This window comes from Lipotes vexillifer, unplaced genomic scaffold (assembly GCF_000442215.2).
Source record: "Lipotes vexillifer unplaced genomic scaffold, Lipotes_vexillifer_v1.1 scaffold1383, whole genome shotgun sequence".
NCBI lineage: Eukaryota > Metazoa > Chordata > Mammalia > Artiodactyla > Lipotidae > Lipotes > Lipotes vexillifer.
In genome coordinates, this window is record NW_006797683.1 from 104,587 (window position 1) to 120,113 (window position 15,527).

Sequence of the window (15,527 nt, forward strand, 5' to 3'; positions counted from 1 at the left end):
AGGGTCGGGAGGCTGTGGGGGGTGAGGGCGAGGGGCGAGGGGAGGGAGGGAGTACTGAGCCTGGATCCTGGACCAATGAGGGCAGCCCCCCGACCGAACAAAGCGAGGGGAACGGCCTGTGGACTCACTGCGGCCCCCGTGCAGCCCGCCTAGGCCAGTGAACAGAACCAGCAGGAGGAACATGGCTCCGCTGACCTGGAGCCGCGCTGGCGCAACAGCGACGGCCGTTGTGCTGACCGAGTGCAGAGCGCGGGAGCGAGACGCGCGCCAGCAGGGGGCGCACGGGGAAAGCGCCGGAAGGAAAAAGCCGGCGGAACGCTCGGCGGCCTCGGGCCGCGGCGGGCGCGCGACCAGCGTGCCGCGGGTGGGCCGGTAGGGCGGGGGGTAAACTTTCGGTCCCTAGTTAAGGAAGGAAAAGCCGCGCGAGTTCCAGTTCTCAGATGAAGCGGGTGCCTAGTTTTGTTTGCGTCTTTTACGTAGGCCGGCGGTTTTTGTTTTTGTTTTTCCGGTACGCGAACCTCTCGCTGTTGCGGCCTCTCCCGTTGCGGAGCACAGGTCCCGGACACGCAGGCTCAGCGGCCATGGCTCATGGGCGCAGCCGCTCCGTGGCATGTGGGATCTTCCCGGACCGGGGCACGAACCCGTGTCCCCTGCATCGGCAGGCGGACTCTCAACCACTGCACTACCAGGGAAGCACAGGCCGGCGGTTTTTTGAAGTAATTTCTAATCCCAGTGAAGAGAAGGAGCAAGGATGAAAATGCTCAAGTTACCGACAGCAAACAAGGTTCCTCCTAGTACATTACTTACCACAGGAGGCGGCAAAATGCGTGTATTTGCAAAGACTGGTGCGAACACGGTGGCTTTTCTACATGTCATGGTTGGATATGCCATTGCTAGACAGCCATGGAATGCAGAAGACCCCATATACGATCCTTGTCCGAATATAGACTCTTCTAAAAAATCTTCCTTAGTACCCTAAGTTATTATTGCCACACTCTGCAGCCTCTAGTTTTTACGTGTTTACCTAGCCCTTTGTACGTTCCGCCTCTATTAGGACCAAGAACAGTTTGATTTCTTGACGTCTGTAGGCGTTCTTTCCTTCGCAGATCCTAGCCCACATCACATTAAATACATTAAAATACAGCCATACTCGATCCTGGCTATAAGTTTGCTTTAACAAATGTTGAAATCATGTCTATAAATTCACTTTGAAACTGCTTGGCTGTCCCGAAAAACAAAGAGAAGTTATTAGCAGAATAGAACAGTAACAAATAATCTTTAAAAAGAATCAAGTGGCAAGAAATAAAGTCACAAGTGTTGGAATAAATAGTAGAATGTATACTTATTGCTTTGTGGATTTGCAGTTTGGAATATCTGATTGACAAACTCTCTCAGGAAGGAACAAGAAAGGATTTTTAAAAATAGAAAATACCAAAATAAAATTAAGAGATAAGGAGAATAGAAGTAGAACTGTTAATAATAGCATTTTCCAGAAAGAGAAAAATTTAAATAATTAGGAGGAAATATTTAAAGGGATAATGGGGAAAGTGTCTCTTAACTTGAAAAATAAGAGAATGACTTTAGAAAGGACCCAAGTGTTAAAAACTGGGCTTTGGAGGAAAAACAAATCTGAAATTTTAAATGACAGGAAAGATTCTGAAATCTTCCAGAGGAAAAGAACAGAGCACCTATCAAGGCACAAGAGTCAGATTGACATTAACAGCCATACTAGATGCATGAAATCAGTGGGTTATTAAAGTGTTGACTTCCAAACAGCTAAGGATGGCAGTCACACTAAGCCAGCCTCTTGCATACACTTTTAGAGGAGGGCCAAAGAACTGAGTCAAGTGGGCATCACTGAAGACAGTACTCTTGGAATATACCTGGACTCTACAGCTAAACTCAGACCATTGAATTTGTCAAGTTTCTGTACACTTGAGTTTCTGACAGTTCCGTCACTATTGCAAAACTAATTTCCTCTGTGGATACCCACCAGATTTCTAGTGTACATTAACATCTAAGACTTAAAAAAATCATTGGATAAGGTTACAGCAGCTTGGACACAGCAGAAGGAATCAGTGAGCTTAAGATAGGGCATCAGAAATTATCCAAACTGAATTAAAATAGAAAAAATAATTTAAAAAACAAAACAGAACTTTAAAGAATTATGAGACAGTATCTAATAATCAGGGAAATGTGTAACTGGAGTTCCCTAAGGGAAAAAAGAGAATGGGTCAAAAGAAAGATCTGAAGACATACTTAATGGCTGAGAATTTTCCAAAATTGTTGAAAGACATTAAGTAATAGATCCAAGAAGTTACTTGAATACAAATTAGGGTAAATTCAAAGGAAAACACCCTTAAGCATATCATGATCAAACTTCCAAAAACCAAAGACATGCAAAAGTATCTTAGGAGTGCCTGGGTGTGTGAGGAGACACATTACAATCCAGTATACCAAAAATAATAATAACTGAATTCTCATCAAAAATAATGAAACCCAGAAGGTAATAGATTAAATACTGCTGAAAGGGAAAAAATAGCAATTTAGAATTCTGTGTGCAATAATTGTATCTCACTGAAAAGAAAATAAAAAAAACTTTTCAAGCAGAAAAAAAAAAGATGAAAGAAATTGTCACCATCAGAAGCACACTGCAATACTAGAGAAGGTTATCCAAGCTGAGGGAAGTGACCCCATATGAAAGCACAGATTATAAGAAGAAATGAAGAGCAACAGAAAGGGTAAACATGTGGGTAAATATAAAAAGCCATATAAAAATTTTGAAAACACTATTGACTGCTTCAGGTGAAAAAAACAGCAATGTATACATGGAATTTATAAAATATGTAGAATTAAATGTAGCAGCACCAACGGCAGGAGGAGGTAACAGGAACCATGCTGTTGTAAAGTTCTTTTGTTGTTTGTTAAGTAGGAAAATACTAATTCAAGGTAGACTGTGATGAATTAAGGATACACATTGTAACCTCTGGAAGAGCTACCAAAAAGTGTTAATAATATAAAAAAAGACAGCTAAAAACCATAGAAAAGAAAAAGTAGTTTATTGCTTAATTAACCTAAAAGAAAAACAGATGGGAAAAAAAACCCCAAAAGAACAAAGAAATGTGGGACAAATAGAGAACACGTAACAAAATGATAGACTTTTTAAAACCAACAGTATCATAAATTATATTAAATGTAAATCCTTTTAACACTCCAATTTAAAAAACACTGGCCGTAGAAAGAAACGAAATTGAGTTATTTGTAGTGAGGTGGATGGACCTAGAGACTGTCATACAGAGTGAAGTCAGTCAGAAAGAGAAAAACAAATACCATAAGCTAACACATATATATGGAATCTAAAAAAAAAAAAAAAAAAAAGGTTCTGAAGAACCTAGGGGCAGGACAGGAATAAAGACACAGGCATAGAGAATGGACTTGAGGACACGGGGAGGGGGAAGGGTATGCTGGGACGAAGTGAGAGTGTGGCATGGACATATATACACTACCAAATTAATTAAAACTAAATGAAATAAACCCCTTTAAAAATACAACTTGTGAAAAAAATATCACAAGAATGGAAAATCTAAATAGTCCTTTATCTGTTAAAGAAATTGAATCCATAATTTAAAATCTTCCGACAAAGAAAACTCTAGCTTCATTGATGAATTTGGCCAAATATTTAATTGAAAAACTTAGCAATTTTATACACTCTTTGAGAAAATGGAAAATGAGAGATATTTTTCCCAACTCGATTTATCAATCTTCATACCAAACTCTGATAAGGGATTAATCTTTGCCCCTGAGACCCAAGCCCAAGCTCTCTGGGTCCTTCTGCCTTCTGGGATTCATCCTGCAGGTCACCCAGCCGACAGGCAAGAGAAAGGTGGTAAGCAGAGGGAGAGGCCTGGAAGGTAAAGCACAGTCCCCAGAAGGAGCACAGCTTCCCTGAGAAGCCCTGGTTCTGTGGTTGTGGGGAGGGTGACGTGGTCAAATGACTGCATTAACTGAGATCTGCATGCAGCCAGCCAAGTCCAGTGAGAAGGACCCGGAGAAGGAACACAGTCCGTGCCCAGATCCTTTCCTGAGTGAGAGCAGTTGATGCAGATCCCCAGCATCTGGGGCCCCAGGCAGTAAATCCAAGTGGGTGGTGGAGAGAGCTGTGGAGAAGAGCTCAGGGAGTCAGTGGGAGTTGTGACTGACTATCTGCAGTCAAGGGCCCTGAAATGGCAAAATGGCGCCTCAGGGGTGGAGGAAGAAATAAAAACAGACGCTCCTGCAAATTGGTCCATCTTGGTTTATTACTTCCTTCAGTTGTGATGGGGGGAGAAAAGGCTGCATTTTCATTTCTCAGTGAGATCCCCAGTAATATCCATTGCCTTCTGAAGGAATTATTAGTTACTGTGGAAGAGAACAAAGACACATGTGCTTAGGTACTTAGGTATAACAAATAAATTACCTTCCACTGCAAAACATACAGTTGGCATACTGCCAAATGAAAAAATTCATATGGAAAAAGAAAAAGAATTCTAGAAGAATTTTTACAATTTTGCTTGTGGAATTATTTAGCTGTGAGTAACTTATTTACTATCAATTGTGATTTTTGGGAAACCATCGTATTTAATCAGAAGTACTTGCAAATGAGAAAATCTAATATTTTTTCCACATGCAATGAAATGTTCTTGAATATAACAAGTCAAATCTTTGTATGTTTTTAGAAATTTAGATACATATCAATTTTACTTTTTCCATATCTTGGAGCCAGTCATTTTTTAATTTTTTCATATGGTAAACAGTGTTTTGGTTTGGGCACTTGGAAACTCATAGGCCTTAAGCATTTTGCCTACAGTGCCTACTGGATAAAGTGGTTTGATTATGAATTCATTAAAAGACTAATTTACATATCATATATCTTATTAGAGTCAACTCTAATTCCATTCTGTCCACAAGAGCAAGTTCCCAACAAACTTAAAAGAATTTTACTAAACTGAGGAAAAAAGACTAAAAGTCTTTAAAAAATGATTTAAATAGTCATTAATAACAAGATTAGTAAAGATTAAAACATTATTTTTGGTGCAGTACTTTATGAATTCATCTAACCAATAAATATTTAGGAATTAGTTGTGGATTATAAATTTCATTTTAATTTAAAGCAAGTTATTTTAAGAGATATTTCCTAATGTACTTGCCTACTGTTAAGTGTTTCACTGCTTTTCTGTGACTTGAAGCTAAATAAATAAGGAAATAATGCTTTTATCACGATATAATACAGTCTGACAAAGATATATTTTTATGGCAGTTTCTTCTTTCCCTTCAAACTTGTGGTAAAAAAGAAATATCTGCCACATTTCTATTTTTATACTCATTATTACCAGAAGTCAAAATCAAATTTTTCAGCCTCTTTTCCATTTTTATATCCACAGATTTCTTATTTCTGATCCCCCAACCAAAAGAATGAAAAAGAATACGTTGAAGACAAATTAATTGAGTTTAATTGACAAAGATAATATAGGTAGTAAGATTAGGGAGAGAATTCAGTGCTAAGAGTGGCATAATTTTACCCCTCCTATCCTTTCACTACCTCTGCTATTTTATATCTTCAAAACTTATACTAGATTTTTCCTACTATTCTGACCATGAAACTCCCCTATTTAATATAGTTAGTTCTCCCCAAACCAATAAAGGGATTTGTATATATAGATTTGTGAGTCTACTGGATACATAACCCATCGTATTTCTGGCTTTAAAAAATTTTTTTGTCGTGGTAGTGTTTACCCAAGGAGTTGGTTCTACCAACATCTCCCACTGGCTTTCAAAATTTTTAAAACAGGGAAGAAAGGAAAATATAATGGGTGCTATAACAGTACAGCAGAGCAACTACGTCTGCCTAGCTTATTAAATTTAAAAGAAATAATAATCCAAGAATGCTTTTTTTGGTATATGCTAAACACAAGCTAGACTTATGGGTTAACACTCCAGATTACACTCTTCAAATGCAATATATATTGTCCCATGGATGATGACTATCCCTCAATCTTGAATACCACTTCTAGAAGAGGATGACTGTGCAAATGACATACTCTATAATGAGAGAGGATGTGAGGGGACAACTGGAGTAGTTATAACGTCAATTATGTGCGTATATGAAGTTCAAGATGGATGTGATGTTCATTCACTAAGCAAGTATTTATTGAGCATTTCCTCTGCTAGGTGCTAACTACAAATTAGCTCGCAAAATACACATGACCATTATCCTCAAGCAATTTCAGAGTGTATCGGCAAAGTAATGCTTTATTTAGGTAAGCAGAAGTTTGGAAGTATTAGAGTGTTTGAGCACTATATCACAAATCCCTTGGTAATGGTGACAGAGTAGAGGCAATAAAGAAAATCAGCTTTTTTCTTCATACTTTGCTTGGAGAAAATATCTATAAAAAGGTAATTATGTTAGGAAACATACAAAAACAACAGAATAAAGGACAGAGAAATGCCAATAGCCTCCCAAATGGAGGCGGTGACTTCATCAGGGACGACAGAAACTATATAATGTGGTGGGGTGTAGCCTGAAAACTTAACCTGTGGGTATGAAGGATATTCTGGAATATCAGTGGATTGAATGTAACTAAAAGAAGACACTTTAAGGAAAAACGCCAGGCAGGACAAGAAAACTAAAACTCTACAAGGGAGAAAAGAAGATTAGCAAATCAGTATATATTAGATGACTTCAGAAGGATCACAAGGCCACATGGAAAACTGAAAACTCAGAGAACCCTTATTAACACAATTGAGGGCTGTTGGACTGAGGTGGGGAATGTGGAAAATGTAGAATTTTAGTGTGTTTATGATAACTGTCTCTAAGATAAACTCCTCCTGATTGGGGTAATAATTCACTCAATTGTTCATATTGAGTTTGTGGGTATAAATGTAATCTAAACAAAAAAGTAATATTTCCCTTTGTATTTCATCATAAAACATGCAAAAATGCTCTATGAGTTAGTTTCACAAAATAATTATAAATATCTTGTCTCTCATTAGACAACTAGTTTTCCCCTATGTATCAAAAGAGTAGGTAATCAATAAAAATTTAATAAACTGAAGAAAAGACTGAGTTAATTAATACTCTTTCCCAGAATGGAAAATATTAATAAGTTGTTTTTAGTGTAGTACTTTATCAATTGTGGCTGCTCAAAAAATATTAAACAATCTTTTGTTCATTCTTATTTTCAACATATACTTATAAGAAACATTTCTTATGTCACTTACGTGCTGGTATTTGTTTGGTCACTACTCTCTGAACTTGATCTAAATGAAAATAAAAATGTCCAAAAGTTAATACTAAGAAACCTGCCTACTTTAAGAATGAAGATCAAGCCATTTCATATCAAAACTAACTCTTTTAACACCTGGGGCAGGAAAATAAGTAGCAATCTTATTTACCCAACACCAAGTGCAACACATTAGTGCAAAATTTGAATCCTCCAGTGGGGAAACGTATCAAGACGGCAGAGATGCATTTTTTCCTTTATCACCTCTAAGCACAGTATATAAGTTTGATTCTGAATGCCTAAATTTGGCCTTCCAGTTACAAGTTAGCTTTTTATTTGTTGACAAGTAAATTGCCACATTTTGCAAATTAACATTCACATTTACTTCTGGGCAAACTATCAGACTTAACTGACAGAATAAGTTCCCCTTTCTATTCCACAAGGAAAGTTTCCCGTTTCTACTCTGCAGAAAAGCTGAAGATAATAGTGCAAAAATTTAATACCGAACTGAGATTGACAGCCAGAAAAGGCTCTTTGTCTGTCAGTAAAAAATGAAGAAACTAGAAATTCAGAGAGAAAACAGGAGCAAAATCTGAATGACTACAAGGGACTCTGAACTACTTGTACCCTAAGGGATATGATTTTAATAACCCTAGCTTGGTAGGAGTTTAGGGTACAGATATTTAGATGTTAGAAAGCTAGAGTGAAGCCCAAGCCTGGTAGTCTTGAATGGAGTTAACAAAAGGTATGGCCACTGGGAATGCAATAGGCAAATTGTCTCAGCCATGTGGATGGAAAAGGATCACCTAGACGCAGGACCCCAGACCTCTACCATCTATAGAGGCAGGACCACAATTCCTCAATTTCATTACCCACAAATTTGAACTAGCAAGCATAGAAAATATTAAAACATTCATGCCCCAAGGCAGGGAAAGCTGAAACGTTTCCCTCTTCCTAACGTATGCCTCTACAACTCGGGGTGTGCAGAGTTCCCATGACAACAATCATTGCCCCTGAGGATGAGCTTACAAGTCTAAATTACAAACAACTGTGTGTTAAGTGCCCACAGGTACAGCACAGCAGAACAAAAAATTCACATATTGAGATCGATGGATAATATAAGAAACCTTTAATAGAAACATTCAGAATCTCCACAGAGATTCAGGCAGAAGTAAGGCAAGAAAAGGATAGCTGTTAAGAGAATGGGTGATTTGGAAACTAATATGAGGAAATCAGTGCCAGAGAGAGACATGAAAAAGCATAGCATATGAACAGCCCGGTTAACAACTATGGCGGATAAAGTGAGAAGACTCTCCCAAATATAGTCATTTCAGATGCAGAAAAGATAAAGAATGGAAAAGAGGCGATAATTAAAGAAATAATGACTGATTGTTTTCCCAGAATTAATGACCTGAATGCTGGTATCTAAATACTATATGGAATCCAGAGCAGCGTAAATAAAAACAAATTCTATCAGAACATATCATAATAAAATAACAAAACATTCAGGACAAAGAGGAAATCTTAGAAGTCACTTAGAGTAAACACATTAATTGAAAGGGAATAAATAAGTTAATCAGACTGTCAACTCAGGTCTCATCAATGCCAGTAAATGTCACATTACAGCAACACAATACTTTAAAAGAGCTGTGGAAAGTGACTCCCAACCACAAGTCTGTAACCATCTAAGTTGCCTTTCAAAGATGAGTGTGAAAAAGACATGTTCAGACATTTAACATCAAATGCTTATAATCACAGAAACTAACTAAAATTAAAAGGGTTGTACTTCAGGAAAAAGGAAGTTGAAATCAAAATGAAAAAAAAAAAAAAAAAAACAGACTCAGGAATGAATAATGGGAGTTCCCTGGCAGTCCAGTGGTTGGGACTCAGTGTTTTCACTGCTGTGGCCCAGGTACAGTCCCTGGATGGGGATCTAAGATCCTGCAAGCCATGCAGTGTGGCCAAAAATCTAAAATAAATAAATAAAATAAAATCCAGGGTTAAATACCATTTTAAAAAAAGAATGAATGGTGACCAAAGCAATTGGTAAATATGTTGTTAAGCTCTAGTAAGTATTCATTTAATATAAAATGATAATAATAATAAGTGACAAATGGAGGGGGAGTCGTGTAGTGAATTTTAGATATTTAAAAAATTAATTAGCCCTAAAGTGGTACTAATATAACATATACTGGGATTCATCCCACCTCCCTGCATTCTTTGACCTCAACAGTCTTTTCCACTGACTTTCTACCAGAAAAAGATTATTCCAAAAATAAATGACCTGAAAACTATAGTGGATGTTATGTTAGTAAAACATAGCAGTAGAGTCAAGTGACATTCTTTAAATATAAATGAATAAAATTATCCTAAAAATGTTTCCCTGGTATATACCAAGCCTGAAGGCTAGACCAGTGGATTAACATTCCAAATTATACTACTCTAGTTGAAAGGTACATATACCTATGGGTAATTCTATCATCCCTTACCCAATGTAGGTGAATTAATATCCTAGGAGAGATGAATTCTGTTGACAAGGTTTCAGGATGAGAGATAATATAATAAGAGAGGGAGAAAAGGGGGCAGTTATAACATTATAGATACATAGATTGTGTGTGTGTGTGTGTGTGTGTGTGTGTGTGTGTGTGTGTGTATTTGTCTATGTACCTTTGTGTTTGTGGATTTTTTTTTTGGTCTAGTTGCCTGTGTGTGGAAAAGATTAAGTAATCATGCATTCATTCAACAAATATTTATTGAGCACTTACCATAAACCAAGAACTCTGCTACATGCTGGCTATACAGTGCTAACCTCTACGATAACAGAATATAATAAGACATACGTCCAAGGTGAGGAAAAAGTAACTGTGTTTGAGGACCATAAGATAACTCCCTGATACTGAGAGGACATAATAATGAAAATCAATTTTTTTAGTTTGGTGAGAGTAACTCATGACTCCATAAGTGTCACTAAAAGGAGAAGATCATAATGTCAAAAGAGAGATAAAGGGTAAGAAAAGCAGGCATTGTAACGGAAGAGGAAGACCTCTTTTGGAATAGAAATTAAACAACCCTGTTGTGCAGCCTAGACAGCTTACTCTGTAGATTTGGGTGTGTCTGCTAAGTGTACTTTGGAGGGACCTAGGTAGAATAACACCATCCAAAATTGTTGGATGTAGAAAACTAAACAATTATTGTATTATTATACAGACATATCCACCTTTCAGGAAATGGAAGGAGACCTAATTAAAACTACTTTGTAATCCTGAAAGGCTATGGAATACACAGAATTGTTATTCCTTTACAATCTTTTTCTTCAGCAAATTTTTCCTATGTGACCAGGGTAAGCCCTCATTCAGTTGTTCATGAGCATACATACTGGATTTCTAGAGTCTCCAATTAAAGAAGTAAACTTCCCCACTTATGAGTTAGCACCATAAACATTTCACCAATCATTTATTCCTTTGTTTCTCCAGAATAAACTCCCAACATACATTAACAAACTGAAGAAAAGAAGACATTGATTTATTTAGACAAATACTCACTACTTAACTAAGTTGGCAAATACTAAGAGGAATTTTTGTGTGTGTAGTACCTTATCAATTGTTGCTGCTCAATTAATACTTAGCAATTACTTGATGATTCAATTTGTTCATCTTATTTTTTTAACACATACTTATTTTAAGAAATCCTTTCTAATTTACTTACCTGACAGTATCTGTTTGGCTACTACTTTCTGACGAGGACCTAAAATGCAAGTGAAAATAATGCTTCTAAGTTAATACTTTAAAAAAAGTGTGCCTCCATAACAAATGAATGTCAGACCATTTTGTAACCTGTATTAATGCTTTTATACCACTAATTACCACTAATGTATCATTTCAAAAGGTTACTAAGTTACAGTATGCAAATAACACTGTTATTTACCGATATACCATGTCCATAGAGAATATAAATGTCAAATTCTCAAACAGAGGAGAAGGAAAACAGATTTGTCACTTCCCAGCTCAGAATATATGCTTGATTTTGAATGCCTGATTCTGGCCTTTAGGTTCTAGCCTAATGTTTTACCCACTAGTAAACAAAATACTGCTGGTGGTGATTTAAAACCCTCACTGACTTCTAAACAATCAGGCAGACTCGGCTGACAGGGTAATTTCCACCTCCTATTTAACACACAGAGAAACAGTGAAAAATATAACACAAAATGCTAATGAAAATTTAAGGGAAGGAAGTGACATTTCTAATGATAGTCTGAAAAAAAAGAGGATATAGAAAGCACAAAAGGTAAACAGGAACTAAAGCTGAATGACCCTAGAGGTCGGGGAATCAGTTAGGGAGTGGAGCCCACCTGGAAAACTGGAGCTGACCACCTCCTCTAACCTTGGAAGCCATGAAAGGCCATACCACCCACTAAGTGGAGAGAGTATTATCATGAGTCTTAGAGATGCTGCAGGGAGATTGCTTCAGAAGTATAGACGGAAAAGAATCACCTAGAGACAAAGGAATCTTAGGTGCTTAAAATGCTTTAGGGATATGGATGGGAAAAAACATCAAATACAGAAAGAGGAATCTTAAGCCTTTACTGTACAGGTTCAGGATACTAATTCATGTTTTCTATGAATTCTAGATCTCCATGTGTAACAAACACCTCAAAAGTTTATGACTGGGCGGGGGAGTCTGTGGGAGAATGGATACTGTATATGTATGGCTGAGTCGCTTTGCTGTGCACCTGATACTATCACAACATTGTTAATCGGCTATACTCCAATAAAAAATTAAAAGCTTTAAAAAACAGTTTACGATTTAGGAGGGTAAAACAAAATAATCTTGACAAGGAGGATTCTACAAAGCAGGATATGCAGAATTCTCATGAGACAATCATTGCTGCTTAAGATGGCCTTACAGTCAAATAAAAAAGCCAGTAAGAGGTAATGTCCACCTCTTACGGAGTGAACTAATGAATTCATACACTAACAATTATAGGTAACAGGAAAAACTTCAAAAAAAAGAATGTTTAGGATTTCCATAGAGATCAATAAAGGAACAGAATTCATTAAACAAGTAATGACAGAATGAGACCAGCCAAGATGGCAGAATAAAGATATTGAGCTCACCTTCTCTCACACCAAAATTACAACTATTTGCAGAACAACCATAGATGAAAAAGACCAGAACCTACATGGAAAGATCTACAACTAAAGATATAAAGAAGGAACCACACGAAATGGGTAGGAGTGGCAGAGTCATAATACAGTCAAGACCCATACGTCCTGGATGGGTGATCCACAATAGGAAAATAATTACAATTGAAGAGGTCCTCCCCGAGGTGTGAGGTGCCCCACACCATGATGCCCAGCCCAGGAGTCCTGTGTTGGGAAGATGCGTCCCCAGAACATTTGCTGAAGGCTAATGGGGCTCACTTTCAGGATACCAGAGAGCTGTGGAAACTAGACTCCATTCTTAAAGGGCACACACAGAATCTCACACGCTCCAGGACACAGGGCAGAAGCGGTGAGTTGAATGGAGCCTGGGTCAGACCCACCTGCTGATCTTGGAGAGTCTCCCGGAGAGGCAGGAGGCAACCGGAGTTCACCCTGGTGACACAGACACTGACAGCAGCCATTTTGGGGAGCTCATTCTACCTCGTGGACACCAGTACTGGCAAGTACCATTCTGGAATCCTCTTTCTAGCCTATTAGCCCCAGGACTAGTCCCATGCCCACCCAACATCCTACAGGCACCAGTACTGGGACAGCTCAGGGCAAGGAAATAATTGGGCAGGGACACAGCCTCACCCACCAGCAGACAGGCTGCCTTAAGACCCCTGAGCCCACGGCCACCCCTGGTTATGGCCCTGCCCACCAGAGCATGCAGGGCCAGGCCCCAAATAGCAGTGCACAGACACTAGACCCAGGACCCCCATGGTTCTGCAGCCAGAGACCCTGGGACCCAGCTCGACTCCTAAGTAGGTGGGCATCAGCCCCAGAATCCATAATCCCACCCACTAGAGAGCCTGCTCTAGACTCAGGACCAGGCTCACCCACCAGCAGGTGGACACCAGGCCCAGGACAAGTGCAGCCCCACAGTCTGTGCCCCACCACCACCAGAAGGCCAATACAAGCTTCAGGACACACTGGGCCCTGCAGCCAGCTGTGTCAGGATCTAGCCCCACCCACCAGTGGTCTGACACCAGCTCTGGGACCTCTGGGCACTGTGGGCAGACCCCAGGATTAGCTTTGTCAGTGGGCCAACACTAGCCCCAGGAACCGGCTTCACTCAAGGGGTGGGGGGGGTTAGCAACATCTCCAGGATCTCCTAGACCCCAACTCCACCCACCAGTGAGCCAGCACTAGCCTCGGACCCCTGCAGGGTTTCACATCCAGCTGTCTTGTGACCCAGCCCTGCCAACCAACAGCCCACAGCTTCCACACAAGGCAAGGCCTGGCAACCAACCAGACCAGGGACCAGCCAAGCCTATAAAACCACTTACTGTAGCCAGCCTGCCACAACAAAAGGACCCACACAGCCCGCATAGGGAGCACCCCTGGAGCTTATAGCTCTGGTAATGAACAGGGAGTGTGCTGCTAGGATACACAGGACATCTCCTACAAAAGGTCACTTCTTCAAGATTGGGAAACATAACCAACATACCAGATACATGGAAATCAAAAGAGCAAGTTAGGTGAAATGAGGCAACAGAGGAGCAAGTTCCAAACAATGGACAAAGATAAAACTCGTAAGAATAAGTGAAATGGATACAGGCAATCTACCCAGGAAAGAATTTAAGGTAATGATCAAAAAGAGGATCAAAGAACTCAAGAGAAGAATGGATGAACAGAGTAAGAAGTTAAAGAACAACCAAACAGAGATGAAGAATATAATAACTGAAATGAAAAATACACTAGAAGGAATCAATAGTAGACTAAATGATACAGAGGAATAGATCAGGGAACTGGAAGAAAGAGTAATGGAAATCACTGATGCTGAACATAAAAAAAAAAAAGAAATGAGAACAGTTTAAGAGACCTTCAGGACAACATCAAGCATATTGACATTCACATGATAGAAGTCCCAGAAGGAGAAGACAGAGAGAAAGGGGCAGAGAACATATTTGAAGACACAGTAGCTGAAAACTTCCCTAACCTGGGAAAAGTAGTAGACATCCAGGTACAGGAATTACAGACTGGGCGCTTAAACAGCAGACATCTGTTTCTTAAAATTCTGGAGGCTGGGAAGTCCAAGATCAAGGTATCAGCAAATTTGGTTCCTGGCGAGAACCTATTTCCTGGCTTGCAGGTGGCTGCTTTCTTGCTGTGTCTTCACATGGTGCAGAGAGAGGAGGCGCTCTGGTCTCTCTTCCTTGTCTTATAAGAACACTAATCCCGTCATGCAGACCCCACTTTCATGACCTCATCTAAACCTAATTTCAGCCCAAATGCCCCAACTCCTAATACCATCAGATTGGGGGATAGGGTTTTAACATGTGAGTTTGGGAAGGGGAGACATTCAGTCCATAAGACTACTTAAAAGATCATTCCAAAATTTAGTACCTCAAAACATTTATTATTAACTCTCTTGGTTTGGTGAGTTGACTGAGATCAGCTGAGTAGTTCTCATTTGGGGTCTCTCATGCAGTTGTAGTCATGTGTCAGATGGATATCTAAGATAGGTGGATGTTCACATGCTGCCAACTAATGACAACTATCAGCTGGGAGCTCAGTTGGAGTTGTCACCCAAAGTGCCTGCCTGTAGCTTCTCCATGTACTAGAGCATCCTGCAGCATGGCAGTTGGGTTCCAAGATAGAGGAATGCAACAGCAAGCATTCCAAAAGGCCCAGGTGACAGTTACGTGACCTCTATATTATACATTGGTGATTACATAGAGAATCATAAAGAGATTCATCAGCTACTTCTTTTGGTAAGAATATTTCTTAGGTGGTATTGTGCACTTCCAGTGGAAGGGACGTAATACCTGGTTGTTTGTCTTTTTATGATAATGTCCACTGATGATCAAACATCTAGATAAAGTAATTCATCAAGAGTTTAAATTTGCATTTTTCAAAGATCATTCTGGCTAGACTACAAGTTCTCTTAAAAAGAAATAAATGTCACAGTTATGTGCAGCTTTATGAGAATGGCAATCAAGACCAAGTCATAATGATATAAAGATTTATTGGGTATCTCATCCTGGTTTGGTCATTTTAATAGTCTAAAAATAAATAAGTTCAAAGGGAAGAAAAAAAGGAATAAGTTGTTTTGGCATACTCT

The 15,527-nt window shown here is 39.1% G+C and overlaps 1 protein-coding gene across 1 annotated transcript in view; it reads right to left on the reverse strand.

Annotated features, from left to right (window-relative positions):
- Positions 1 to 1,024: 1,024 nt before the first annotated feature.
- Positions 1,025 to 15,527, reverse strand: part of ADAM32 (ADAM metallopeptidase domain 32) — a 184,217-nt gene continuing 169,714 nt past the window's right edge. Inside the window, exons 19-20 of the mRNA XM_007469793.1 lie at positions 10,965 to 11,003; positions 1,025 to 1,109 (exon numbers count right to left, since the gene is read on the reverse strand). Coding sequence (XP_007469855.1) covers positions 1,025 to 1,109; positions 10,965 to 11,003 — 124 coding nt within the window. The remainder of the gene's footprint in view (positions 1,110 to 10,964; positions 11,004 to 15,527) is intronic.